At 42.2% G+C, this 27,662-nt stretch overlaps 1 protein-coding gene across 2 annotated transcripts in view; it reads left to right on the top strand.

Moving 5' to 3' along the window:
• Positions 1-255: 255 nt before the first annotated feature.
• The window catches only part of SH3YL1 (SH3 and SYLF domain containing 1), a 44,392-nt gene continuing 16,985 nt past the window's right edge, over positions 256-27,662 (top strand). Inside the window, exons 1-7 of one of the 2 annotated variants that reach the window (XM_008584367.1) lie at positions 256-342; positions 15,219-15,344; positions 17,002-17,112; positions 20,367-20,480; positions 22,726-22,790; positions 25,888-26,000; positions 27,304-27,432. In XM_008584367.1, coding sequence (XP_008582589.1) covers positions 15,320-15,344; positions 17,002-17,112; positions 20,367-20,480; positions 22,726-22,790; positions 25,888-26,000; positions 27,304-27,432 — 557 coding nt within the window. In that variant the 5' untranslated portion in view covers positions 256-342; positions 15,219-15,319. Of the gene's footprint in view, positions 343-15,040; positions 15,345-17,001; positions 17,113-20,366; positions 20,481-22,725; positions 22,791-25,887; positions 26,001-27,303; positions 27,433-27,662 lie in introns of those variants that run through there. The other variant, XM_008584366.1, reaches the window with a different exon arrangement.

The following is a 27,662-nucleotide window of genomic DNA, read 5'->3' as shown; positions in this document are numbered from 1 at the left end:
CGGGGTCCACGCGGGGCCGGGGCGCCCCCGGGCCATGTGGGGACCGCCGGGCACTGTCCGCTGGGCCTGAGGGGCCGGGGTGGACGATGGTGTTTCACCAGTGGCCGAGCCCTGCGCTCTTGTCACCGGGAACTGTGTTGCGTGTCCTGCGGGGATGTGTGCAGTGGCAGTTCTGCACCGGACAGAGGCTGGGCGTTCACCTGCTCCTCACCTGCCTCAGGTGTGCGCCTCGCTCGGCCCGTCCGGCCCGGGAGGCGGAGCCTGGCGGGGCGCGCCCTTCCTCTTCCTGGGCAGGTGTCCGCAGCTGCAGGGGCGCCGGGCGGACCAGGCTGGAGGGCACGAGTGAGTACAGGTGTCCGGCAGGTGTGAGCGCCGCCGCCGAGGCCCCCTGGAGTGGGGCGGGGTGCGAGGGTGACGTGACCGCCCCGTCCCCTTGGAAGGCTCGCTGCAGACGGTAGGTCGCCGGTGGAAGAGGCCAGAGAACGAGGCCGGGTTTCCTCCGCTGCGCACCTGTGCAGTCAGGCCGTTCCGCAGGTCGTCAGAGCTGTCCCGCCCGCGGTGCTTTGATCCAAGTCTAGCCACAGTCGTTTAATTCATAGAAAAGCTCTTCCTAAGTTTAGGGTCTTAACGATCCTACTTCGTTTTAAGTTTTTTTGAGTATCTAATATTTGAAAAGCCACGTACCAGCTACTCTCTTTTCATTCCAAATTGTTTGAATAAGCGGCATTCCAAAGCTTCGTGTCTGGTACGTGTTTGGAATGTGCTGGAAGCCCCGCGGCGGGAGTCGGGAGGACGCCTCCTCGGCTGTGACAGGTCGCAGGTGGGAGAGAGCGGGACAGGGACGCCACCAGGCCGGACCGCGCTGTGCATCTCGTGGCTGTGATAGTTGTTGTGTTTCAATTTAAAGAAATGAAATGCTTTGAGTCGGTTGATGAAAGTAAGGAAATGGGATTCACGCGGGTGGCTAAAAAGTGTGTCACGGTCACTTCGTTTTAACACGCATTTGAGCATAATTCAGGCCGAGTTGGAAAGAATGACACGAAGGTGCGATCCCTGCCCACCGGGAGAGGAGTTTTCAGTCTGTCTTCTGCTTGCAGAATATTCGAGTCCTCCAGTCTTGTTCTCACGGGTGTTTTTATTGAGACATGGGGAAATTCCTGAAATAATAACGAGTTAGTCAGAAAATCTGTGCACACGCAGTTCGGGGAAATCACAGGTCTCTAGATTAAAATGCTGTTTACCCCACTGTGCTGGCCTGTTATTGAAAAACCTGTGCAGCGACTGCTTACAAATTACTATGTTGGATGTTAAAGTAATCAGAATAAGTAATAACCTCCATCCTGTTTGTCATGTCTGAGTTAAGAAGAATTGGTTATTTGGTTCACTATCACTAATGTTCTATTTAAACAAAATTTCTGTAAGATGAGTGAATACTACCCCTCATCTTTTGTAAGATTTTAAAAATGATTTAACAAAGTCTTTGCTCGTCAAGAGTGACTTGATACTTTTATTCTGTTTAGGAAATCTTTATTCTCGGGAGATTTCTCACTGTTTAGAAATAGGGATTTGGTATTTCAAAATAAAAGAAAGTTGATACGGGTCAAAGGGAAATATTGTTTATTCACTGACCCGACTTACTAGCAGCCACAGAAGTCCTTGTACACATCGGCTTACTTGCACATGGCATCACTATAAGACGTAATTTTCTGCAATTTAAGACCTAAGCACTTTGACTTTTTAAAACTTTCTTTGGGAAGAGTCCATTTTTTTGCAGTGAACAATCAGGCCAGAGTGGTGTGTGTGGTCCTGCCCTGAGCCAAGAGTGTGCTTCAGCTGGAGAACAGGTGGGGAAGGTAGGAGTCAGGCTTCCTCGCAGTGAACAATCAGGCCAGAGTGGTGTGTGTGGTCCTGTCCTGAGCCAAGAGTGTGCTTCAGCTGGAGAACAGGTGGGGAAGGTAGGAGTCAGGCTTCCTCATCCAGAAGGGAGCCCCTCATCACTCCTGCTCTGTCCCCATCCACAGCCTGGGGTCAAAGGGATGAGAGAGAAGCATAGGCCACACCGATACTTGGCGTTCAGATGGTCAGTCTGGTGTAAAGGGTGGATTGGGGAGGTTACTGATCTGACCAGGGATACAAGTTTTGATTTCTAGAACTCACGAGCTTTGTCTTCAGAAGACAAAGGAAGGAGTTAAACCAAAGCCACAGAAAGATAGGAATTGGTTTAAAACACAAAGGCTGTAGTTGTCAGGCAGCGGTGTTCAAAATTTTACCTTGTTAATAAAGGTTGTGAGCTCAAGGCAGAGTTCCAAAGCCTCTTTACAGATTAGATAGTTTCTCTTATATTGGCTAAAATTGAATTACTTGTAGCAGCATTCTAGTTTCTTAGATCTTGGATGAGATTTCATCAGTTTAGTGAGTTAACCTCCATTTCATGTAAATCATAAGGCTTAATAATTTGATTAATATGTAATTAATTAAAATTTGGAAAACCATTTTTAAGCTTACTTTTCCTATAGGTGTCCCTATCATGATTTAGAGTCCACTGAGTAAAATAATGTAATGAGTGCTGTGGACGGAAGGAAAGTCTGGGAACCCTGAACTCTGGTAACGAGGTGGCGGGAGGGGCTCTGGGTCTTCCTTGCTTTCCTTCCTGACCCTTGGTGGAGGTCTGTGCTGGACACAGCAGCCAGCTTTTTCACCCTTTGTGGCAGTTTACTCCAAGTAGGATTCTAGTGTCACCGTGTGCCTCCAGTAACCCTAGCCTTGGGATTATTGGCCTATTTATCAATATGTAAAATATTTCCATATCTTAAGCTCATTTGAGCTCTTGAGTTTACCAAGGTAAAAATTTTCTTCCCAGTATTTTATAAACCTTTCCTATTTTTTTTTAGAAATTGTCTTAGTATGGACAATTTCAAATATTGTAATTGCTTTTTAAAGAAAACATTACATCTAAGAGTTCCTTAACTTGAGGTTTGTCAGCCATACTTCTCCTAGGAAAAAACTCAAATGTTTATGGAGAATTTGCTCGGCCTGGGAATTCAGGAGACGTAAGACTCTTATGAATGTTCACATGCTAACCGTGATTTAAAGTTTAACAGGCTTATTAGTAATGACCTATATCTTCATAACTTTAGCAGCATAATAAAGTATGACTCAACACCCTGATCAGATCATGCTCTGTATAACTTACAGCACAGCAGACGAAATCAGGGCAGTCTAGGATTTGATGCTGAGGACAGGAATTGAAGCTAATATCTAAGTTTTTCATTTAAATATTTTTTGTTCTGACAAAGAAATTTATTGTATATCTTTATGACGTGGCAATATAATTTTATCAGAAGTTTAACAGAATCTGTAATATTTTTTGTAGTTTGACTGACACACTGAAGATGTCCTTACTGTGTCCAGCCTTGTCCACAGCTAGTATACAGTGAGACAGGACTGGTTCCAGGAAGAGTACTGTAGTCTGCAGGCAAGCAGGATGCATCTGACTCCAGAGTCCAGTACCTCTCCTTCCGTGTTTACACAACAGGCCATGACCTGACATTCCCCTATGGCAGGATATTGCGATAGCAACTTTCAACTGTGGCATTTGCTTATTTGATTGGTCTAATACTGCTTGGCTGGGAGAGTTCAAAGTCGAAAGGCTTTGGGGAGTTAACATTTATGTATTATTTCCTGTACTTTAGTTGCATGTGTTAGAAAATCTGTTCTAAATTGGCTTTAACAGAAAAGGATTATACTGGTCCATGGGACTGAAAAGTCCAGAGCTGTTCCTACTTCAGTCGAGGCACAGCCAAGCCCAGGCTCTGTCCCCACCTCTTGTGCGGCATTGCTCTCAGACTCTCCCGGTGTAGAGTCAAAATCCTGCAGCAAGTCCAAATGGAAGTGCCTTGGAAAAGGTCATTCTGGAAGCTCCTACAAAAGTCTCTGATTAGGTGCTGGTGTTGGACCAACTTTGGTTTTGAACTTCTGCTGTGGCACAAGGAGAATTATCCTAATATTGCAGATTTGGGCCACCTGCTCCTCTTCAGGTGCCACAGCATCAATGGAAGCAAACTGTGCTGCTTCCAAAATAAAGTAAATTCAAAAGCAAAAAGAACAAATTTCCACTACAATTAACTAATTAAGATGTATTGAGCATCTAGATGTATGACATATGTAATATGATATATAGATGTACATATAGATGTATGATATATGTGTTCACCTAAAAGATACTGAGGCTGAACATATGACCATGGAGTTTGTTGAGTCACTGTGATGACTGCAGCTGGAAAAATGCACAGGTCAGATTGCCCTGAAAAATGCACTCTGAAGGGGCCAGCAGAACTCAACATTTTATAATCACGTGAAGAGGGAGAATCAAAAGAGAGGAGTTCAGACCCCTAATCATTACATCAGTTTTTCTATTGGCTAGTACAGAGAGAGAGAGAGAGAGAGATTTTGGATTGTTACTAGGTTACATCTTACATGCAGGAATTTAGGATAAGGGTTATAAGAAGTATTCTAGGTTCTTTTATTACTTTTGGTGCCAGCATGTCTGGCTTCTAGAACTGTCTTATGATAATGTTTTCCAGGGCATGTGGACAGTCTGCTGACTTGTCCGAAGCTTCCTAAGGCACTGCAATTTTTAGCTGACCTTGTCAGAGCAGATTTGTTTAGTTTATCATATGCACATATGTATATGATATAGATTTTGTAATTAAAATTTATTGAACATCTAGATATATGATATATGTAACATGATATATAGAAATAGTTATGCATATACATACATATGTGTATGAGATACGTAACTAAAATGTATTGACCATCTAGATATACGAACAAGGCACATTTAGGGGATTCGAAGATTAGTAAAAAAGTATATTTCTGGCTGTAGGGGTTGTACAGTTGAGTGGTGGAAGAGGAGAGAGCACAAAGGAAGCATGAAGAGAAGACAAATCTATGGGTGTGAGGCTCTGGAAGTACAAAAACTCCGTGACACGTCCTTATTTTCAACCGAGCTTGGACCTCCCTTTCTCCCCAGAGGCAACTGTGTTTCAGGGTGGGGTTGACAAGCAGTGTCTGGGGTGTCCGCACTCCCCACACACATTTGCTTGTTTTGTCTTTGGTTACCATTAATCCTAAAGATAGTGCTCAACTAATAGTTGACAGTGTCAGTCCTTCACAAGGTCTGGCAGTCCAGCTCTCATACAGAATAACAAGCAAAGTTTCCTTCTGCACAGGGGATCTGATTCCCATGGCTTCTGGGCTGTGGGAAGCTCTGTGGGGTGAGCTGTAACCTAATCCCTCGACACTTATCTCCCGAGTGGGGTGTATGTGGTCTGCTTGGGTCCTGCTGCCTGGTCTCATGCTTTCAGACCTTCCCATTTGTTTTTTGTTTGTTGTTGTCCTCCTGGGGAAGGGCTATTTTGGGATACCATCCCATCAACTTGTACCTCGCTCCCTTATGCCCCCAGTCCCCCCACCACCTCAGGGTCTGGGAAACGTTACTTAGTCTGAGAGGCAGAGAAACTTTGCTATTACTCAGAACATTTTCTTCTAAATCCATTGGATGTTCTGTGTAAATGAATCTTCACAGGATTCTCACAAATTGACTTTTAATTCCCAAAAGCCACACTAATACTTTATTCACTGAACAAATTTTTACAGGTCATGTACTGTATGTCAGGCATTATGGTGCGTGCTGGAGATATTATAGTTAATAAAATAGTCAGCTTGCACATCCTCACATTACCGAGGTTCTAGTGAGGGAGATGTGTAGGAGATACACACACACACACACACACACACACACACACACACACACGAGTGGCATCGGCCACGGGTGCAGACCGGACATCTCAATATGATGGGAAAACTGAGAAATCCAAGCAATGAAGTAATATGACCTGAGATATTACTTAGACTGAGCCTTTCTTTGGTGAAATGGCCCTTTGGGCTTTATACTGGGAACAAGGAAACACGTTGTTTCCTTGCTGAACAGACCCTACAAGAATTGATGTTCTACGTTGGATCAAGCTGGTAGCAGGGGAGGAGATGAGATGTTGTCAGATTCTGAATGAATTTAGGAGGTTTGTGTTCTGATAGGGTTCCTGGCGGGTTGGCTATAGGGCACGAGAGAACTGGAGAAGTCACAGTGGGCCCAGGGTTCAAGTGTGAGCTCTAGATGAAATTAACCTGGGGAGGAGGCTGCTGGAGCAGGTGGGACGTCTGAGCTATGTTTGCATATGTTAAATTTGAGATGCTGTAATGGATATTGTGAGTCTGGAATTTAGGGGAAGGTTAAATAGATAAAACTTAGAGGATTATCAAATACAAGTGGTGCTTAAAGTCACAGGACCTGAGCAGGTGGGCATGTGAGGTTTGCATGTAAGTGGAAGCAGGTGGAGCCGTAGAGAAGACAGGGCCAAGCTGGGGCTCAGCAGGAACCGGCCCCCCACCCCCACCCCCCGTCCCAGAGGCGCAGTCAGGGTCAGTCAGTGGGAGTCAGGGTGACGCCCTGGTGCAATATGAAAAAGGAAGGAAAAAGTGTCCTTACCCAGCATGTAAACCAGATGTGGGCAGATTGTTCCCAGCACATCTCAGGTGATTGTTCTCCTGATGAGGAAGCTGGGTGTTCTGGGAGGAAGGGAAGGCCCCGAGGCAACAGGAGAATGGGGACAATTGCTGGACAAGCACACGCCACTGGGACCCCGTTCGCAGTGCCTGCCAGCAGAACCCGGCCCTGGTAGGGGCTCACTTATTTGCAGGGCCGTGTAGTATGGTTCCCTATAGAAGGCAGCACTTAAAATTGGTCAGGAAGAATGCTTCATATTCCAGTAGGTCAGAGGTTGGCAAATTTTTGCCTGTAAAGGGCCAGATGGTACGAATAGTAGGCTTTATGAGCCAAGAATGCAACATTTAGAATTTTATGTAGGCACACGAGAGAGAGAAAACAAACTTCCACAAAATTTTTATTGATGAAAACCAAGATATGATATCTGAATACTTTTTTTGCAATGCAAATCTGTACTGGTGAGAACAATGACCTTGTCTTTATCGGGAGGTATAACCCTTCACTTATTTGGGGTTCGTTTAGTGTTCCTCATCAAAAGAGCACAAATATCCAACTGTTGCTGCTGACCTCTAACGTGATTTTACCTAGTCATCTTTGAAAATGTCTTTCACACAATATGTTATTCTTCTTTTGCTTTCGTTTTTTTCAACCATCAAAAAGTGTAAAAAAATTCTACACAGGCCCTAGGAAAGCAGGTGGTGGCTGGATTTGGCCTGAGAGCTGTCGTGTGCCAAACCCCACTGTGTCTGGGTTGGTTATCAGTTTACTGCCTTCCAACTCCCAAGTGCTTGTCAGCATGAGCTCTGGGATTAACAAGGGAATTCCTTTACACAGCCCTCCTTTTAAAGTGGTCAGGATGTGAAGCTTCTTCAGTGGAGGGGACTGGGGGGACTTTGGGGGAGAAAGGGCCATTAGCAGAGCCCAACCAGCCACCAGCCCAGGACGAGACCCCTTTGACCTCAAGCCTGGGCCCCATGAAGTCCTCTGCGCAGCCCCCTCTGCTCAGGAACAGAGCCCCCGCCGCCCGAAGGGCCCCAGTCCCACCAGCCCCCAGACTCCAGAGCATGCCTCACCCCCGCTGCCCACCGCTTCTCGCCAGCAGCCCCTGCCGGGGCCCAGCGCTGGACTTCTCTGCTCTCCCAGGGCCGAACCACACCTTCCAACGAGGCCTGAATCTCTTCCAAGCTTGTCCTTCCTGAGGATTCTCTCAGCCTGGGGTGCCGTAGACAGTTTCCTTATATCTGTAGTCATAGTACTTGTTGTGTTAACCTTCTCCCCTTTAACCCGCTGTGTGATTTCTACCTCTTGTTTGGACCCCGCCTGCTACACCTGCTCAAGGCAAGCAGGAAGGTGGTGGAGCGGAAGGAAACAGTGTATCTAGGGTCTGACTGAGGAAAGCATGGGGTATAACCCTCTAATGTTAAATTGTTTTGAGGTGTGCTTACTGATAGCAGCACTTGGTACAGCAACGATAACACATCTTTTTATCCATTTTAATATTTAATGAAAAGGCACAATCACTGTTTTGCTTTTTTTCAGAAGGACTTGCAAACAGTGTATTCTGAATTCTATGCAAAGTGATAAAAATATCAACATGTATTATAACCATATTTGATAAGTGTTTTACCCATTTTTCCACCTCCAAAGTGATTAGAATACATGTAAAAACAAGTAAAATCTAGTCCTAAGTTAGAAAGTTGAAATTGCAAACACTTCTACATCTTTCTTCTTTAGCTAATACCATAGGGGGGTCAGAAATCATATTTTAAAATCTCTATTACTTACTGTGTTAGGTTTTGGAAGCTCTGATTAGTGAGTACACACTCAGGTGGGACACGCTCCCTCGCGCTAGTCTGACGTGGCTGTTCCGGGCAGTGTGCGCTGTCCTGCAGCAGGAGGTAGAGGGCTTCTGTCCTTCCCTCCTGAGCTCTGCTGTCAGCAGGTGCCCAGGAAGGAGGAGAGGGTAGAGGAGACGTACCACTTCCTACCCGTCTTGGCATGGGAGCGGCATGTCACCATCTCAGGGCAGCTGCCTCCCAGGGACAGCCCCAGGCTACGACCTGGGAGGCCCATGCTCAGTCAGACACCTCGCTGACCAGCCCCACACCTGATAGAGTGAACCCTCCGCACGTGACAAACCCAGTCATTCCGTGAAAACTGAGGTTAGACACCAACAGAAAGTCAGAAAACAAATACATTATCTAGTCGTAATGCAAATCACAGCTGACATTTTTACCTTGCAGACGTTAACCTCAGTCAATTTTACAGTTGTATGCTCACTTGTCATGCAAACTCATACCATCTCAGGGTCTTCCCTCCTTTTTAGCAATTGAAATGAAATGAAGCCAGGTCCCACCTGAGTGTGTACTCCCTAATGAGAGTTTTCAAAATCTATCAATTCTGTAAGTACCTCATTGGAAATTTGGAAAACTAGAAATGTTTCTTACTGTATATAAATTTTTGATCCCTTGCAGAATACCAAATAACTTTCCGTTCTGGGTATGTTACCTCAAATCATGACTAAAATCTGCCTCCATAAGATGTACTTTAAAGGTCCAAATAGTCACTTGCAATTTTCCTCATTCATATGTTTTCTAAGACCCTCTAAATCCAGACTGTATAATCAAAGCATCAATAACAGGAAAATTTAGAAGTATATTAGTAAACGTACGTCATTTTGAATAGGTGTCTTAAGATTCATTCCTGATGGGAGAATGACGTGCTTCTCAGAATTTGTGTCCATCTCTCTCTTTCACATTCACGATTGCAAGTAAAAGAGCGTCAGGCTTTCAGTCTCTCAAGGCCATCATTAAAATGGGACAGTTTTATTTTAAACAAGTACATGATTATTGAGAAAATGAGTAACTTTACATTGGGTCCTAAAAATTTTAATTCCAGAATTATCAATGTTGTACAAGTGCATGCAACAAACAAACAGGAATTTAGTGCACAGCCTGTCACCAGATCCCTTCCTTGAGTTTTCTTTGTGTGTGTGTCTGAGGGTGGGTGGGGGCTTATGTGTGGGTAAAACATAAGAATCCGCTTTCACTTTTCCACACCTCTTCATGCGAGGCATGCTGTTGACCCTGAGAATTCAGGTTTGAAATGTTAGACAAGTTATGGAATAATTATCCATAATATAAATTTTTACAGCTGGAGTCATAAGTTCCTGCTAGTATCTTAAATATTTTAATTATACAATATTCAGTTAGTACTGAATAATGTTTACATAATCATTCAGACACACAAGAGACCATAACATTATTCACATCTGTGACCCACTACACAGCCCAAGGAAAAATAGCCTAAGTTTTGCTCAAGTCTCCTGTTAACTTTAACTGATTCTGACCCTTCCCCAGTGCTCCCCTCCCATTTACCACCAAATCAAGTATTATACATTTATACATAAATAATATCTCCATAAATAACACATTTATTTTTGTGCATGCCTTAAAGCATTTACATAAATGTGACATACTCTGTGTATCTTTATGCAATTTGTTGGTCCTTTCAATATTCATATTTTTCCAAGATGATGTGCATAGTTCTAGTCTATTTGAAATTCTGTTGAATTTCATTTTAATACTATACCAAACTGTATGTATTCATCCTTCTTTTGAGGAAAATTTAGGTTATTATAAATGTATTCATTTTTATTTATTATGATTTTGCTTTTAAAAACATTGCCTTGGTGCACATTCTATACATGTTGTGTTAGTTTCCGGGGCTGCTGTCACAAATTGCCACAAACTGGTTGGCTGACAGCAACAGAAACGTATTCTCTACAGTCGTGGAGGTCAGAAGTGGGAAGTCCAGGCATGGCAGGGCTGCCCGCCTTCTGGAGGCTCCAGGTGTTCCTGGGCATGTGACCACACTGTTCCATGGCCACATGGCCTCTCCTCTCCTCCCCTCCCTCTGTGTCTTCTGTTTCTTACAAGGACACTAATCACTGGATTTTGGTCCCAGCTGGGGAATCCACAGTGATCTCATCTTGGAGATCCTTAACTTAATTAAATCAGCAAAGACCCATTTTCCAAATAGTTTACATTCGCAGGATCCAGGTGGATGCATGGACTGGGTGACAATACGTACCTGTGAGTGCTCCCTTTGGGGTATCTCCATCCTAGGAAGTGCCATTGCCTCTGCTGGTGCAGCTGTCCCAGCCGTGCTGCTGACGTTCCCACTACCACCCACCACGGGGCACGGGGCTTCACTCTGGGCCCCAGCCCTACACACACTCACCAGCAGATTCGTAACTTTTTTCAGTCTACTGGATAAGAAATGGTAACTCATTATGGTCTTACTTTGTACCTCCTGATTCCTAGTCAATTTGATCAATTTTTGTTGGCCATGGAGATTACCTCTTCTATAAATTAATTGCACACTTTGCCCAGTGCAAAGTGTGAATATTGTGCTATTTGTCTTCTTATTGCTTTTTAGATCTTTATATAGTCTGGATCTCAAATCTCTGATTTATATGTATGATAAATATCCTCCAGTCTGTGGGTTATATTTTCATTTTTTAAGTGTATATTGATATGTCTTTTTAGTGTAGTTGAATATGTCTACAGCTTCCCTTTACTGTTGTGCCTTGTTTATGGAATTCCTCCATACCCCAAATAATATAGATATTCCCTTTTATTTATTTTGAAAACATTAAATTTTGCTTTTAATATTTAGGTTTCAATACATTGAAATTTTTTGTGTATTATGTGATATAATCTAATTTTATTTCATTTTAATATGAGTGACTAGTTCTGGAATAATTTATTAATCTACCATGTCACACTGTCATGTATTTTTAAGTGAATGTTATTTATTTATTTTTTGCTTCTGTCACGAAGGTTTCATTTTTAATTGTGTCATGGCTTATTCAATAAACTGTTTTGTATATTTTTAAAATATTAGGTTCCTACCTCACATTCTATACCAATATAAGTTTGAGGTGGGTAAAATGTTTAACGTAATATAAAAGCTCTGGAAGAAAATATAGAAATATAGCTGTATAATTTTTTTAATGAAAGTCTTTGTTCATTATAATAGGTAGAAATAAAATAGTAGAGAGCCCAGAGAGATGTTGCTATATAAAGATGGGTGCTAAAAATTATAAATAAAATTTTAAAACAGAAAGCTGAGGTGTAGACTTGCAATATGATTGAAATTATAGTCCAGAAGGAGCATGACACCAGAAAAACGGGCAAAAAGCATGAACAGAAAGTATGCAAAACAGGAAATGTGAACAAAAGAAGAAGTCTCTAGTACTCAGATAATTTCAAATAAAGATAAACCATCCCGTCTTTGTCTTTATGATATGCTTGCTGTGCCTCCATCAGCCTCCCCAGGAGCACTGGGGATGTTTTTTATGGTAATACCCAGTGGTTCCAAACATGAATAGTTTTTTGGAAAGTGTTTTGATAATGTAATACAAACTTTTAAAAAATTCCAAGGATTCTATCCTAAGATAATTACCATCCAAAGGCAGCATCTATAGAAGCTAAAAGTGAAACAGTCTACGTGTTCAGCAATAGGAATAATTCGGAGCAGACACTAAAATACCAACAGAAGTACTGGTGGGCGTTCACAGCGGGGGTGCCCTGTTCTTCAGTATTTGCAAACGTATACTTTTCCCTTTATTTTTTAATGTACTGTGCCATAATTCCTGTTCACTTAAAAATATAGAAATTTTGTTGTCATCCTTGGGGCTTTTTGCACCATGAAATTGAAAACTATTTTTTCTATAAGTTCTGGTTCTTTTGTGATTTGATTTTTGACATTTTATATCTTTAATGAATTTGGAGTTCATCCCTATGTACCGTGAAGGTGTGGGCAAATCTATTTTTTCCCCCAAAGACCACTATTGAACAGTACCTCATTTCAGCATTGGCTTCAGGTGCCGTCTTTATCATGTACTAATTCTTTTATATATTTGGGTCAATTTTTGAATTTTCTATTTTGTAAAACTGCGTTTCCTGCCTGTATTTGCGTTCACTACAAAACAGTAATTATCGAGGCCTTATAATATGTCACAGTTTCCGGCAGAATTGGTCCCTTCGTTACTCTCTTTTTGCATATTTTTTCCTACTCCTTCTTGCATTTTCCATTCAAACTTGAGAATTACTTTAGTTAGTTAAGAGAAACTGGTAAGACTTAGAAGATGAATTTGATTTCTTTAAGGAAAAAAAGGTAGAAAAAACCATCATATGCAAACTCCCTGTCAGCTGGGAATCAATATTTGTGACTCATATTCCAGAAAAAAGGTTAATTCCCTTAATATATGAATCAATAAGAAAGAGAGAATCACGCCTACAAATGGACCAGAAAAAGAAAAACATTAGACAGAACGGAAAGAGTCAACGAGTCACCGAACAACAGCAAATTTAAAGTCCACTGAGAGCTTCTGGCCGTGACGAAGAAACTGGTGTCGGAATTGCCACTTTTGGTTACAGCCAGAACCTGGACGACATGCTCGGAGTGACACTGCCCCACGCGGGACGTGTCCAAGCCCCTGGAGAGGAGCCGTGGGAGCTGGCGCTGTCACCAGGACAGGGAGGGTCCCCTCGCGTCCCCGGACAGACGTGAGCTCTGTGTGCGCAGGGTGACTTTCAGGGCAGCCGAGAGGGGCAAGTCCCCGGCCACACGGAGCTGGTGGTTACAGCCAGAACCTGGACGACATGCTCGGAGTGACACTGCCCCACGCGGGACATGTCCAAGCCCCTGGAGAGGAGCCGTGGGAGCGGGCGCTGTCACCAGGACAGGGAGGGTCCCCTCGCGTCCCCGGACAGACGTGAGCTCCGTGTGCGCAGGGTGACTTTCAGGGCAGCCGAGAGGGGCAAGTCCCCGGCCACACGGAGCTGGGGACAGCAGCTCTGAGCAGAGCGCAGAGAGTCCACTCCACACCCAGGGCGACGAGGGAGAGCAGCCGGGGGGACACACCCTGGAGGGCCGCCCCCCCCCCCCAGCAGTGGGGCTGCAGAAGTCCCAGGGCTGCTCCACACCCACTCGGAGCGGGAGGACGAGCTGGAGAAGGTCTGCCCAGCGGCTACCATCACAGGTACTGCCACCGACCAGAGGCGACAGTGACAGCTAGTGCTGCACATGTGACAACATCCACCTTGCCAGAAATCAGTCAAAAACAGACCGCAAATAACAGACATGATATGAGTACCAGGCAGGATGAAAACGCCTATTTTAAATACTAGGGGACATCAAAAAGTTCATGGAAAGATTTGTGTTTTAGTTCTGTTTTTCCACGAACATTTCGAAGCATCCTTATATGTTCCAGGATTGAAAAGACAACATAAACATCGTGAGGACAGAAATGGGAGGTACGAAAAACAGCCAAATGCAACATTCAGAGCTGAAAACGTGGTATTTGAAGTGAAAAGTCTGTCTGATGGTCTGAAAAGCAGACCTAAAACCACAGTGGACCTGAAGACACAGCTGTCGAAAATACCCGAAAGGAAGCAAAGAGAGAAAAGACGCTGCGAAAAAAAACAGTAGACCTCAGTAACATGTGCAGGGGAAAAATAATCTAACATACATGAAATTTGAGCACCAAAACTGGGGAGAAAAGTTTAAATGTTTTTTTTAAAATATGCCCCTAAAATTTCAGCAGACACAGTTAAGGAAATGATAAGGCAAACCACAGACTGGGAAAAACGTTCTGAAAATATACTGAAGATGGAGATGCATCTCTGATGTGTAAAGATCTTTGACAACAGCAACAAAAACACAAAGCACTTTCTAAAATGGGCAAAAGACGTGATCAGGCACTTACCACATGATACAGAAATAAGCACAGGAAAAAGTGTTCAACGTCAGCAGTCATCTGGGAAACAAAAACTGAATCCATAACAAAATGCCACCCTGCACCCACTGTAACAACTAAAGATCAAACACCTGGCCATACCCAGTGTTGGTGAGGACAGGGAGTGACCAGGACTCTCAGTGTATGTTGCTTTGTGTTGCTTCGCCCCCGCCACGGATTTGTCACCCCACTTCCCCTGGGTGACAGAGATGCAAAGGATTTCTTAAAGCCCATCTCTCTGAGCAGTGAGATGCCCGGACATGGTTAACTTCCACAGAACCCTCCAGTGAGAGCCATCCCTTCTTTGGGAAATTAACGCCGAATTGGGGTTCTCTTCCTGCATTTATTTTCCAGACCAGGAAGTTGCAGGAAGAGAACAAAGGTGGGGTTATAGTTTAACAATATAGGCTGGTGACTTTCAATGAAACAAGTCAGATGACATTCCAGTAGACAATTAAGTGATCTTACAGCAATTTCTCAGTATATTTACATAACAGTCAGTAACTAGTCTGTCCTTGAGCCAGCAACCTGCTGAGCCACAATCCTTATCTTGCACCAGAGACTTATAGCCTGAGGAGAATTTCCTGTCCTTGCAAGGTCAATATTTGAAACTGTAAAGCTTTGGAAAACCAGGCCATGTGAAGTACATTTGCTTTTTAGTATATTCCATAGGTGTAGATGGAGCAATCACTTTAGTGAACTCTTCGGTGGCTTCTTACACAGTTAAACGTGTGTACCATATGAACTGGCAATTCCTGTCCTAGGTATTTACCCAAGTGAAATAAAATGTTTGTCCACAAATGGCTTAAACATGAATATTCATAGCAGTTTTATTTGTAATAGCCTAAAACTGGGAAAAACCCCACTGTTGGTCAACAAGTGAGCGGAAGAGCGTGAACCCTGCCCGGCAGCAGAAAGAGCCCAGCTTCGGTCCCTGTGGCAACATGAGCGGATCTCACTCATTTGGTGGTGAGTGAAATAAGCTGGACAGAAAAGAATACACAATGTTTACTTGTATTTACATGAAATTCTGGCACAGGCAAAACTTACATATGGTGACCCAAGGCTGGGTCAGGGTCGACTCCCTGGTCACAAAGGGCAGGGACAGAATGTATAAGAGATGGAAACATGGTAGGGGGTCTACCCATTGTCCCAGCCCACTGAGCCAAACCTATGCAATGGGTGAATTTTATTTTGTAAATTATATCTCATAAACTTGATTTTAAAGGCCTTCATGGAGAGCCAATATTTTAACTATTCTGAAATAAAATTGAGTAAAAATGCACAGTTCAAAACATACTAATAGTGTGATGCAATGCAATTTAAAACAGGAGAAAAGGACACACACCCCCACACACACATTTCACTTTGCTTGCATAAAATATCCATGAAATAGATTTCTCTAGGCAAACCAATACCATTGACGATTTGTGGGATCAATTTTCCCGTGGCTTGATTCTTGCTAATTCTCCTGTGTTGGACCACAACAACACTGATTTCTTTTTAAGAAAACAGAATTCCGATATGACTGTAATTTGGTTTCCACTTTTAAAATAAATCACATATTTCAAACATACCAGGCACCAGAATGCATCATATTATTTTATTAGGAATATCTGTATTTTGCTAAAATTAAAAAAAAAAAAATTAAAAGGCTCTTTTCCCCATGCTGTCTGGTCAATTGGTCCACGTCAGGCTTCCCTCGGCGCACCTTCATCTGCATTCTGTAGATCACACGAGTGGTGCAGCAGAATGCCACTGACCTTGGATCCTGCAGTCCTACAGTCACGTGTGTGCCTCCCAGCTGCAGACAGCCAGACTGGGGGTCCTCGGCACCCGTGCTCGTGAGGTCCACGGTGAAGCCACTCCACTGCTGTGGCTCTTCTGACCCCTTGTCCAGGGACAGGGGATGGCCCATTGTCCCCAGTCTACATCAGAGCTGGAGGTTATGTAAGCTTCGATACCACAAATCAGTGCTCATGTGGTTCTATGAATATCCAAGCAACACTGAGAATGTGGAAGGCTGTACAGATGCAGGCATTTGTCACTTGCAGTAATCACTCAATTCCCAAGTCTCCTGGAATCTTACTAATGGGAAAGTCTATTAAGACAGCCAATTCAAACATTTTTGACAGAATAGTGAAATGTATGAAGTTACTTCAAAAAGTTCGTGGAAAACTAGAATTGAAAGATAATACAAATCTTTCCACGAACTTTTTGAAGTGCCATCATATTAAATTTTATATTAGGTATTACAGACAAACTGTAAAACATATTTTTTTGTTAATTTTTAAATTTTTAATCTTTTCGTATTAGCATTAAGGTGAGTTAATTACAGGGGAGGTTTGGGGAAGTTTGACCAGATTTTAAGATCCTTTGGATCCCATGGTTTTATAATTCCTGAGGTTTTGAGAGTTTAAGGTTTTCCAATCTCAGAGTAGATTTGATTTATTAGGAAAATAGAGATAATACAGTGAATAATGAGGGTTTCCAGTTCATTTCCTTTCTCTGATAGAATATGATTTGTTAATGCTTAACTGCGCATGAGAAAAATGAAATTACGATAAATTTCTAACTTCTATTTAGTAGATTTTTTCATTACTGTATATATATTTTAATCTTTCAGTGAATAACCCTATACCCTCCAATTTGAAATCAGAAGCAAAGAAGGCTGCTAAAATATTGAGAGAATTCACAGAAATAACTTCTGGAAATGGACCTGATAAGATCATTCCCGGTAGGTAAATCAAGTGCTTGCTGTTCATTTCCGAACTTGTTTTGTCTCCTCAGTTGCTATTGGCACTCTTTACATTTCTTTCACTCCAGGCAGAGGACCCCATTGACACCAGCGGGTGCTCAGACCACCCACCTTTTCCCACAGCTGACCCAGGGATGCTCTGAAGCCCCTCAGTACTCTTCCCAGGTTGTCTCCTAGGTAGGGCAGCTGCAGATCTGCAGACCTGCAGCCTGGAGCAGGCACTGGCCTCTCTTTCCTCCCTCTTCCCCCTCTGCCTTGCACAGACTTTGCCCTTGGTGGCACTGGTGCCCGAAAGACCACGTATTCCTTTTCCACTTAGACTTGCCCAGACTCACCTGTCCTTTTCATCTCTTTCTGAAAACTTTGCAAGTTAACCTTGCAAACTCACTAGCTAATCTCATAAATAAATTTCAATTTTGTGTTTTCTCTTTCCACATAAAATATTTACATTCTATAGTGATTTAAGAAGACATTAATAATTCCCAGCACAGCTGTGCATCAGCATCCCCTGGTCGTTAAAATACAGTCCCTAAACACCACTCCAAACCTGCTGAAACAGACTCTCAGTGTAGTGTAGCCAAGAATGCACATTTTTTACACATTTCTCATGTAATTTTTGTGTAGTCAGGCTGACCACCCAAGTGCTGGTCCAGAGGTGAGCCTTTGGGAACCACTACCTGTTCATTACACTGCCAGTTATTTTCAAAGGGAGTTTCATCGAATACTTATCTCATGCAAAGAAGATTCATATGCAAACTAGCTTGGGCAATGTTGCAGACTAATTCCCCTCTTAATTAATCACAGTGCATGACCAGTTTTGTTTTCCTAAGCCAGATTTTAAATGATTTTTTAAATGCTTGTTATTGTTATATTAATACTAATAATAATATTGATTTTTGTTACATTGGCCTGGCCACTTCTCCCATCTTGAGATGCTTGCTAGAGCCTTGCCACTCCACGTGCATACAGACCAGCAGCTTGGCATCCCTGGGAGCATGTGAGAGGTTTGCTCAGACCTCGTGAATCATAATCTGCAGTTCTAATACAGTTTTAGAAGATTTAAGGTTTAAAGCTTAAAGAAAACTCAACCAGAAAAGCTGAATTTTCAGAAGCAGTATTCTGAGGCAGGGGTAGAAGACATTTCTCAATACATATGAGTATGTACATGCCTGTCAGGCCAGCCACACATGTTTCCTAATGCTAGAAGATCCCTAAGTGTGTATCGTCATGCGTGGATTTTGCACAGCAGAATTCTGTCTTGCACTCCTCTGCTTCCAGATAAAGGCCCCTGGGCTCCCTTTCAGGAGGAGAAGCTCAGAAAATGACAGTCAGTGTACATATTAGCCTTAGTAACTAGAGCTGACCCCCAGGGGTGCAGGTGGATGTGGGGGGGGGCACACAGTTGCCAGGTGGTCAGGCTCCTCTTCCCTGGGGCCTTTCAGGGGTGGGGTGGGCAGTTCTATTTATACTAAAACAAGGGCGATAGATCACGTGATAGAAGATGAAATCTACAACACGTTTAAGACAAGCCCCCTAGACCTTTAAACCCTCTCGGTGGTATGGGTTTGCCCTCCCCTGATGCTACAGGCTCTGAGATGTAAGTGAGACTTGATTTAGAAAGTAAATCTGCAATTCGCACATTCTGTTATAAATGAAAAGCTAATGGTGAATTATTTAGGGATTATTGGGATTTCAGCATCCCTGAATTTGGGTAGATAATCTGCAAAACCATAGTTGCCCTGTGGAATATGGTCTTTTTAAAACACATGCTTTCATTATATCTAATATTTCTGAATAGAAGTAATAACTCTGAAAGCATGGAGAATAGGACATGAGGAGTTGAAGATGTTCTGCCAACGTGTGGCTGTAAAAATAAACCTACATGATATGTACTATAGCTTTTAATCTCATTACGATATATTTATAGCCTTTTAAAATGCAAAAGTAAGGTACACTTCCTAGACTGCCGTTCAAGAAGCACCTTCATTTTCTGTTCCTTTGCTTAACCAGGAACAGCTCCACGGTGTTCTGCATGTTCACTGCTCCATGCTCTTGGATGAAATGTTTTTCAGAGTCTGTTATTAATTTAAATTTTGAAACAGTAGACTAATTATATTAGAAATTAAGTGTTTTGGGGGGACATCAACAAAACCTTTTTGTGTACAAATGTCTGATTTCACTTTCTTGACAGAATATTTGATGAAAACGATGATAAAGTAAATTACTACAAAGTTTTATTTTGGGCGTCCCTTGTCAGTGCAAAAGACACACTGTTGTGTAAATAAATTCACAGTATAGTGAGGCACTGTGTTTAGTGGATACGTATATTAATGACCCTCATTTTATGTAATGAATGTCTCTGAAATGTGGATAAATGAATATAAATTTAATTATATTTAGTGTACTAGTAGTTCAATGGTACTCAAATACTCAAAATTCATTTTATGAAGTTCAAAAACTTATTTAGTGTACTAGTAGTTCAATGGTACTCAAATACTCAAAATTCATTTTATGAAGTTCAAAAACTTATTTAGTGTACTAGTAGTTCAATGGTACTCAAATACTCAAAATTCATTTTATGAAGTTCAAAAACTTTTTAATGTGTCAAGATCACTTAGATTTTCTGTTTTGGAATCCAAGTTTTTATATTAAGAAAAGGTGAACTTAGCTGTGTGGTTCAAGATTGAAGTTCTGCCCCATGTGCCTTTTGGTCGTTTTTTAAGTTTCTCCTTAATATACTGTGTGGATCTTAATTTCTTTGAAAATAGTAACTTTTGTTTTTTAAATTGTGCGTTATGTCCTAAATGACAGAAATTGCTAAAATATTTGCCCTGTCACTCAATAAAATCTCATTCAATCGTCTCATTTATTTTGGCAGTTGTAGAATTTTGGGGTATTTATGATGTTGCATTTAGCATGACACAAATAACAACATAGAAAAGAGATGTAGGAGTAGGGAGGCCTCATGCCGTCTGTGGTGTAACTAGGTTTCATGCAGGGCTTGCATGTGCCCTTGAGGTCCCTGGTGAACACCCTGGAGCCCTGCCTGTGCTGAATCCGCTTGAGGATGCCGTCTGTGGTGTAACTAGGTTTCATGCAGGGCTTGTATGTGCCCTTGAGGTCCCTGGTGAACACCCTGGAGCCCTGCCTGTGCTGAATCCGCTTGAGGCTTGCTTGTCTGTGAGGCCTGAGCAGAAAGCATGCTAACCCACCCGCTGTTTCCATGTTTTCAGCCCACGTCATCGCCAAGGCTAAAGGCCTTGCGGTTCTGTCTGTGGTCAAGGCTGGGTTTCTGGTGACCGCCAGAGGAGGCAGTGGGGTCGTAGTGGCACGTCGTCCAGATGGAAGTAAGTTGACATCGGCTCACTAGGGGGGTGGATAATCTTGCTGCTGCTTTTGTTCTGCTTCTAGTTGGAACACACTTCATAGGGAGGATGACAGGTTCCCCCCTCATCACCTAAAATTCACACAACACGGGCTGCCCGGGTACAGGTGCACATCGTGGGACCAGTGAACAAGCCAAGGAAACAAGCCGCCACCTCCTCTCCTCCTCCAAAGTCGAGGAAGGGACTTGGGTGGATCTGACCCTGTTCTGTACACACTTTACTTAAACATGACTGTTTGTGCATTTCTGTTGTCAGCTGTGAACTCTTATCCCTCGGCTGCATGGCATGGCTGTTTTTGTTTGTTTGTTTTACAAAAGTTGATATGAAAATAAGGGGCCATCTGCAAATTTCTCCATTCTGTGTAGGATCATCAAAACTGTGACATTTGAAGGATTTCCTCCAAGGCAGAATCATATCAGGAGCAGTATAATTTGGTTTTACTTTGTGGGGTAAAATCTATTACTTGACTTTTTAGAGACGAAATCAAAATATATTTGCCATGAATCCCAAGAACCAACATTTATGGTAATATTTAAAACGTATGTAGGTGTGTCATAGCCAATTAAGATTCTTTTTATACCAATTTAACATTTGCTTTTCAGTTACACAAGTGAACACATTTTTCTATTAATAGCTGTTTTCCAGCATGGATAATTTAATTTTATTTTGAGAGAGAGCATGTGACATTTACAGACAATGAGTATAGGTGTTTGTGGAACATACAGCCTTTAAACACCAGTTAAATTCACTCTTTCCTGCCACCATGTCCCCACAGCAAACTGCTCAGGGTGGGGCCATGAAAGTGGGAACTGCAGGATCTCTTCTGAGCATTGCCTGGGTGTTTGCCACAAACTTCTCAGCAGTAAAACCAAACAAAACCGAGGCACCTTCCGAGGGGTCCCCCATCAGAGGGACTAGAAATCTGTGAGGAGCTGTCAGTGCTGGGAGAGGCGCTGAGGCCTTAAGGTCCCCCAGCTGCCCCCTGGACAGGGGGATTAGGGCGAAGATCTATCAGCACCAAGCTCCGGTTCCTCTCAGAACCCAGGAGGACCTTTCTCCTGGCTTCAAAACCTGGACTTCTCTCTCCCGTCTTCCTGAGCGGCAGCCGCTCACTCTGCTGAGGGTAATTTAAAAGCTGTCCAAATAAGGCACGACCAGTTCCCCGGGATCCTGGCCAAGACCTGTGGTCTCCACGCAGGGACAGTTCCTAACACAGGGAATGAGAAACAACTTTGGGATTATCACACGCCAATTTCTGTGGTTGAAACTCCTCTAAGCCCGGATGGGTTATTTCTAGATATATTCAAGCAATCTCCTATTATCTAGAATGCGTGGTAGTAAAGAAATGGTGTTTGGAAAGCTGCTAACCCTTTCAGAAAGTACTTTATCTAGACTTGTTTAACATAACTGTTTCTCTATCAGGAAAAATAAGCATACAGTAATCCTAAAATGTGCCATATCATGGCATATGGAATTATCGCACATTTGTTTCCAAATGATAAGGAATTTATCCTGTTAGAGTTTTAATAATCTTGCATTTGTAGCCTATTTTTTGTGCTTCCACTGGGCAGAAGAGGTGTCAAAGCATTTCTACCCTCAGAAATTTACAGTAGAAACATTTTAATGTTGTGTTACCCTTAGAAGTGATCATAATAAACTCTCCTGAATCCTTCTGATCTCTTATATCTGTGATATAAATCCTAAGACCTAGCGCTACAGCTTAATTATTTTATAAAAATTTTGATAGTTGGAATTATTAAATGCTACGTATGATTAGTGGGTAGTTTAATCTTTAACACAAGTTGGTGGAGGAAGTGTAGTCAACAGGGGTTTATGAGTCCATGAAACTCATAATGAATGTCTAACACCTTTCAAATATCCTTAACTTAAAAAGTTGTATATGCTTTTTACAGAACATTTTAAAACATTAGGGGAAAATAACTCTCTCATTTTTTAAAAAAGAAACACTATTTCCATTTTAGCATTTTTTTCCTTCCCATATTTATCTGTCAAGGAATTTTAATGTTTGAATAATGTATTTTTGCTTGTTTGTTTTTATTAGGCTGGTCTGCACCTTCAGCCATTGGGATAGCCGGGCTAAAAAAGAAACACTATTTCCATTTTAGCATTTTTTTCCTTCCCATATTTATCTGTCAAGGAATTTTAATGTTTGAATAATATATTTTTGCTTGTTTGTTTTTATTAGGCTGGTCTGCACCTTCAGCCATTGGGATAGCCGGGCTCGGCGGGGGATTTGAAATAGGAATCGAGGTGAGTGTGTCGTGCACACACCTGCAGCTGCCCTGTCCTCGGGAAGCACCTGAAACCCAGCACACAGACACTGAGAGATCTGCTAGTGTTATTTACCACTGACACCTCTGGAAATTGCTCTCTTTTATTTATTTATTTTTTTTTTTTGATAAATCTCTACCTATTTTTCTTTCTTTTTCTTTCCTGAGAGTAGGATCTCCTTCACTCACCGTCTTATCTGTTTTCATCCTGAGCACATCTTGTAACAGATACGGCTCAACCTCTGACAAACCGTAACTGGCAATGTATGCAGAGCTGCCTACCTCTGTCCGTGATACTCAGTTCCTTCAAGTTCTTTAAGTAAAGATTAACTTCACGTTATTTCAGTTCATGACTTTGCTCCTAATGATTTGGGCGTCTATTAAATGAAGTAAAATTACACACTGGGGTGTACTTGTTTACAGAGGTCTGTTACACAGGGATCGTCTTATACACGATATTAATCTTCCATCTGTTGCTTTATTGCTAAGTGATTGGTAAATCAAATCTTCAAATATGCTCAAATCATTTTCTTCTCAAATTTCGGTCAATTTCTTCTGAAGCTGTCCTATTATAAATTTGCTCAGTTGCCATAGTTTTAAATTCCCTCAGCCTTATTAGGAGGAAATATTTCTGCTGACTCTTCTTCCATCTTTATTTGATCTTTTTTACTAACTTTTGCATAAATCTGTAGTATAAAAATCACATATTTTAGTTTTGCTTGTTATGACTGCATTTTTGTATTACACGCAACCAAATGAAAGCCTTGGAAGGTGTCGCCCTCTAGTGGACAGCATATTTCCATCAGCTCTCGCAGCCTCCCTGCCCTGCCCTGCCCTGCAGACTGGCGCTTTCTCCAAGCAGGTCGTGCCTGCTAGACTGCTAGGTCCACTAATCACAGCCCACCCTTTGCACAACCCTCCAGCTCTCTGTGGGACTGGGAGGCATGCTTTGAGGATCTATTTCAAGTAGAATTTATTTCAACAATGATGAGACACTAACTAATAATGGCTGCAATATAAATTTCAATATATTACAGACCAAAAATGACAGTCTCCATGATTCTCTGGAAATGTTGGATTTTTAGCCATAGGGTACGTTAACAGCCTTGAAAAACAATTACAAGTAAGATGTAGTTCTATCATCCAGTTAATGAAATCGAAAGACTTTAAATAAACACGTTGTAAAATGATGCACTCCATCATTTTCAAAAGGCAGCTTGGCGTAGTGGCTGCTCTGGACAAGCAGAGACTGAGCCCAGCTCTTTGCATGCCTGTCCCCACCCTCTGCGTGGGACGCTTCTGCACACCGAGGATTCTTCATCTGTAAAGCAGATGAAAATAGCCTTCCCTCTGGGCTTATATTGGTGATTAAATAAATGGATTAATACATAAAGAGCACTTGGAATGGCTTAAACTATCAGTTTTTATTGTTAATATCTCACTTATCTTTGTAGTTTATTTATGCTTGCTTTTTACAGAAACTTTTGATTGCAAAGCTTGTCTTTATGGCAGTATAAAATGAACTCTGGAATTTCATTTAAATAACGCATATAAAAGATAATTGAGTTTTTGAAAAGTCTATAGAGACAAGAAGCATTTAGTTTGTCCTACGGAGCTTGTCTGTATTTTTTTTTTAATAAAATGATTCAAATTAAACATTACTTAGAACCTACGAGTATCAGAAACTTCCTTAGGTTCTTCCATGTTTTGTCTCATTTGGTAATAAAAAGGATTTTTCTGCAGGTCAGATGAAAACATCCACTTAAACACTCCAAAAAATTTATAGAACTAATAAATTAAGGCATCTTTTAAACATCAGTCTGCTTGGCCTTTGCATGTCTTATTGAGATGCAATAAGCCTGCCAGGCTTTACAGATGATTTCAATTCATCCTTAAACAGCCTTACGCATGTGGTTACTATCTTTACATCCAATTACAGAGGAGAAAACTGAGGCTTTGAGCAGCTCAATAATTTGCCCAAGGTCATGCAGCATGCAAAAGGAAGCAGTGGAATTCATGCCCAAATTGTTTTGATTTTGAGCCCCAATTCTTAGCACTGTGCCTTAGGCCTTCAGTTTCCCAGGCGCACTGGGCACACATGTCTCATCCTCGCAGTAGATCAGTGAGGCAGGTCCTATCGTGCAGATCTTACATATGAAAGGACGAGAGACCCAGAGGCCAGTGAAATGCCCCAGTCACGGGCTGTCTGTCTCATCCTCGCAGTAGATCAGTGAGGCAGGTCCTATCGTGCATATCTTACATATGAAAGGACGAGAGACCCAGAGGCCAGTGAAATGCCCCAGTCACGGGCTGTCCAGAAGAGGGGCTGGGATTGGCACTGGGCTTCTCTGCCCAGAGGATCTGTTACGTTTCGGCTCTGACCGTGGACTCTGCCACAGTGGCCATAAGCCTGAGAAGCAGATTCTTTGTCCTCATTGCCGTGCCTTGAGCGTTCAGTTGAATTCCATTCCAGTTTTTTCTTTCATTTAGAAAAAAAGTAAGTCATGGTAATAAGCATTAACCGATGGACACTAATTTGCTTCCTGACATTTCAAACTTCTGTGACCGACCTTAAAGTGTCCTGTGTGCAGTTTCCTGGTGGTGAGTTCACGGCCTGGCCAGGAGCACACGTGTGGAGAGTGTCCCCAGTGGTCCCCGTTCTGTGATCTTTGGGTCTGGCTTCTGTGCAGTATCTAGTTTGAAGAGATCCGAGAGTGATGGGATGCTTCTCACCTACCTGTGTTTGACGCATTGTAGTCATCAGTACTGACAGTTCACTTGACCCCACGAGACCTTAGAGTCGCCACATACATTACAAGGTTGTTGGGAAGGTTGAAGGGGCAGTGGGTGCACGTGAACCTCACAGGACACGCCTGGCGCCTGGTGGCACTCACAGGGCATCTGCCTGATCACCCTATTTATATTTATTTATATTTATATTATATTTGTATTCTTTCTCTGTCTACACTGAAATTTTGTTACATTTTACATGTAGTATATTTGAGTTTTAATCAGCATATATTTTAAATGGTATTTAGTCTTAACTGTTTTTAAATACATGGGTTTCTACATTTTAGGTGTCTGATTTGGTAATAATTCTGAATTACGACAGAGCCGTGGAAGCTTTTGCTAAGGGTGGTAACCTAACCCTGGGAGGGAACTTCACCGTGGCTGTCGGGCCCTTGGGAAGGTGAGTCCCGAAAAGCACTTTCAGAATAGATGTTAGGGTAAAGGCTTAGAAACGACATGTTTCTTTTATATTAAGAGTAAAAATTAAAATGAACAAATTTATGATTTACACATCCCCCTGAGGATTCGAAATTATTACAAATAAGAAATTCACAAAACACAGCCAGTGTGACAGACTAGAAAATCTGAAACTGGAGAACACAAGGAGAAATGAAGTGTTTCAGAAACAGAAGTCCCTGTATCTGCTGGATTCGAACATAAAATTGACCGTAAGCTTCGAGGGGGCCCAGGCAAGTCAAATTTTATTAACTGATGAAGGGCAACTTTGATGAGGGAAGAAAACACATTTTTTCAGACCAAATCATTAACATTTGAAATAGGGGGGCCTCGGGCCTCGGCCACACCCCCGACACCATGTAACCAACCCAGTGATGACCACTGAGCTGCAGCAAGAAGGGCCCCGGGTTCCCGAGCTGGGGTGGTGGGAGGTGAGGGCTTTTGCCACACCCCCTTGACATCTGCACCCAGCCTGGCAATGACCAAGCCACCGCTGGAAGCCCCCAGTTTCCCCTGTGGGAATGACGGGGTGCCGCAGGCCTCAATCCCACCCATCCTCCTTCCATCCCATTTCTTCCCCCTTCCCCTTCGCCCTTCCCTCCCACCTGCTCCACAACAGCATCCTAGAATGTAAAAAATATATATATTAATAAAATAAATTTTAAAATAAGTAAATAAATAAAATTTGAAATGGATGTGTTTTACTCGAGCGACACTTACAAAACTTAAAGTGTACTTTCCTATTAGTTAAATACTGTTCTTGGGTTAATGGAGCTGTGTATACCCAGACCATTTATGCAGGTTACACAGTAAAATTATGTAAAATGGTTTCTAGGTTCCACGAAAATACTCAGTGTAAAAAGAATCCAAACTCTTTACCATTCTGGAGGTGTATTTTCCTGTTTTAGGGGAGGAAGATCCAGGTGGAAAATATCAGCCTGATCTGTGTTCTACATTATCACATCCTTCTACAGTAATTTTAACTCAAACGAGGTGCTTCAAAAAGTTCAAGGAAAGATCCGTATTATGTTTTAATTCTATTTTTCCATGAAGTTTTTGAAACACCCTTATGTGTTCTTCCTCTAGGCCACCCTGAAACATCTGGCTTAGGCCAGCAGGAAGTAAAACGTGCAAAAACAGTTGAAGTACCTATGGAATAATATAATTATTTTGAGCTAGAATCACAGTGCTATTTGGATAATTATCTGTAGGTTTAGAGGCTCTCGTGAAAATCTCCTATTTTGCAGGAATTTGGAAGGCAATGTCGCCCTGAGGAAATCTGCTGCCGTCTTTACGTATTGCAAGTCAAGAGGACTCTTCGCGGGCCTGTCCTTAGAAGGGAGCTGTCTGATTGAAAGGAAAGAGACTAATCGAAAGTGAGTTCAAGCCAAAGTGATTCTTACTGATCTAAAGAAAATACGATGAGAAAACAATACTTCAAAGATTGATGCGGTTTATACAATACATTTGTGTGTTGTTTTTAATACAACGACATGTGGCTTTAAGTGTATGTTTTATGTTTAAAAGTTTAGTATAAAAGTTATATGTACTTAGAGAAAATTAATAATGCATAAAAAAATTTTACAAAGAAAACACATTCTACCCC

Source organism: Galeopterus variegatus, unplaced genomic scaffold (genome assembly GCF_000696425.1).
Source record: "Galeopterus variegatus unplaced genomic scaffold, G_variegatus-3.0.2 Scaffold3247, whole genome shotgun sequence".
NCBI lineage: Eukaryota > Metazoa > Chordata > Mammalia > Dermoptera > Cynocephalidae > Galeopterus > Galeopterus variegatus.
Note: the sequence above shows the minus strand (reverse complement) of the source record. Positions and strands in the feature narration are given on the sequence as shown.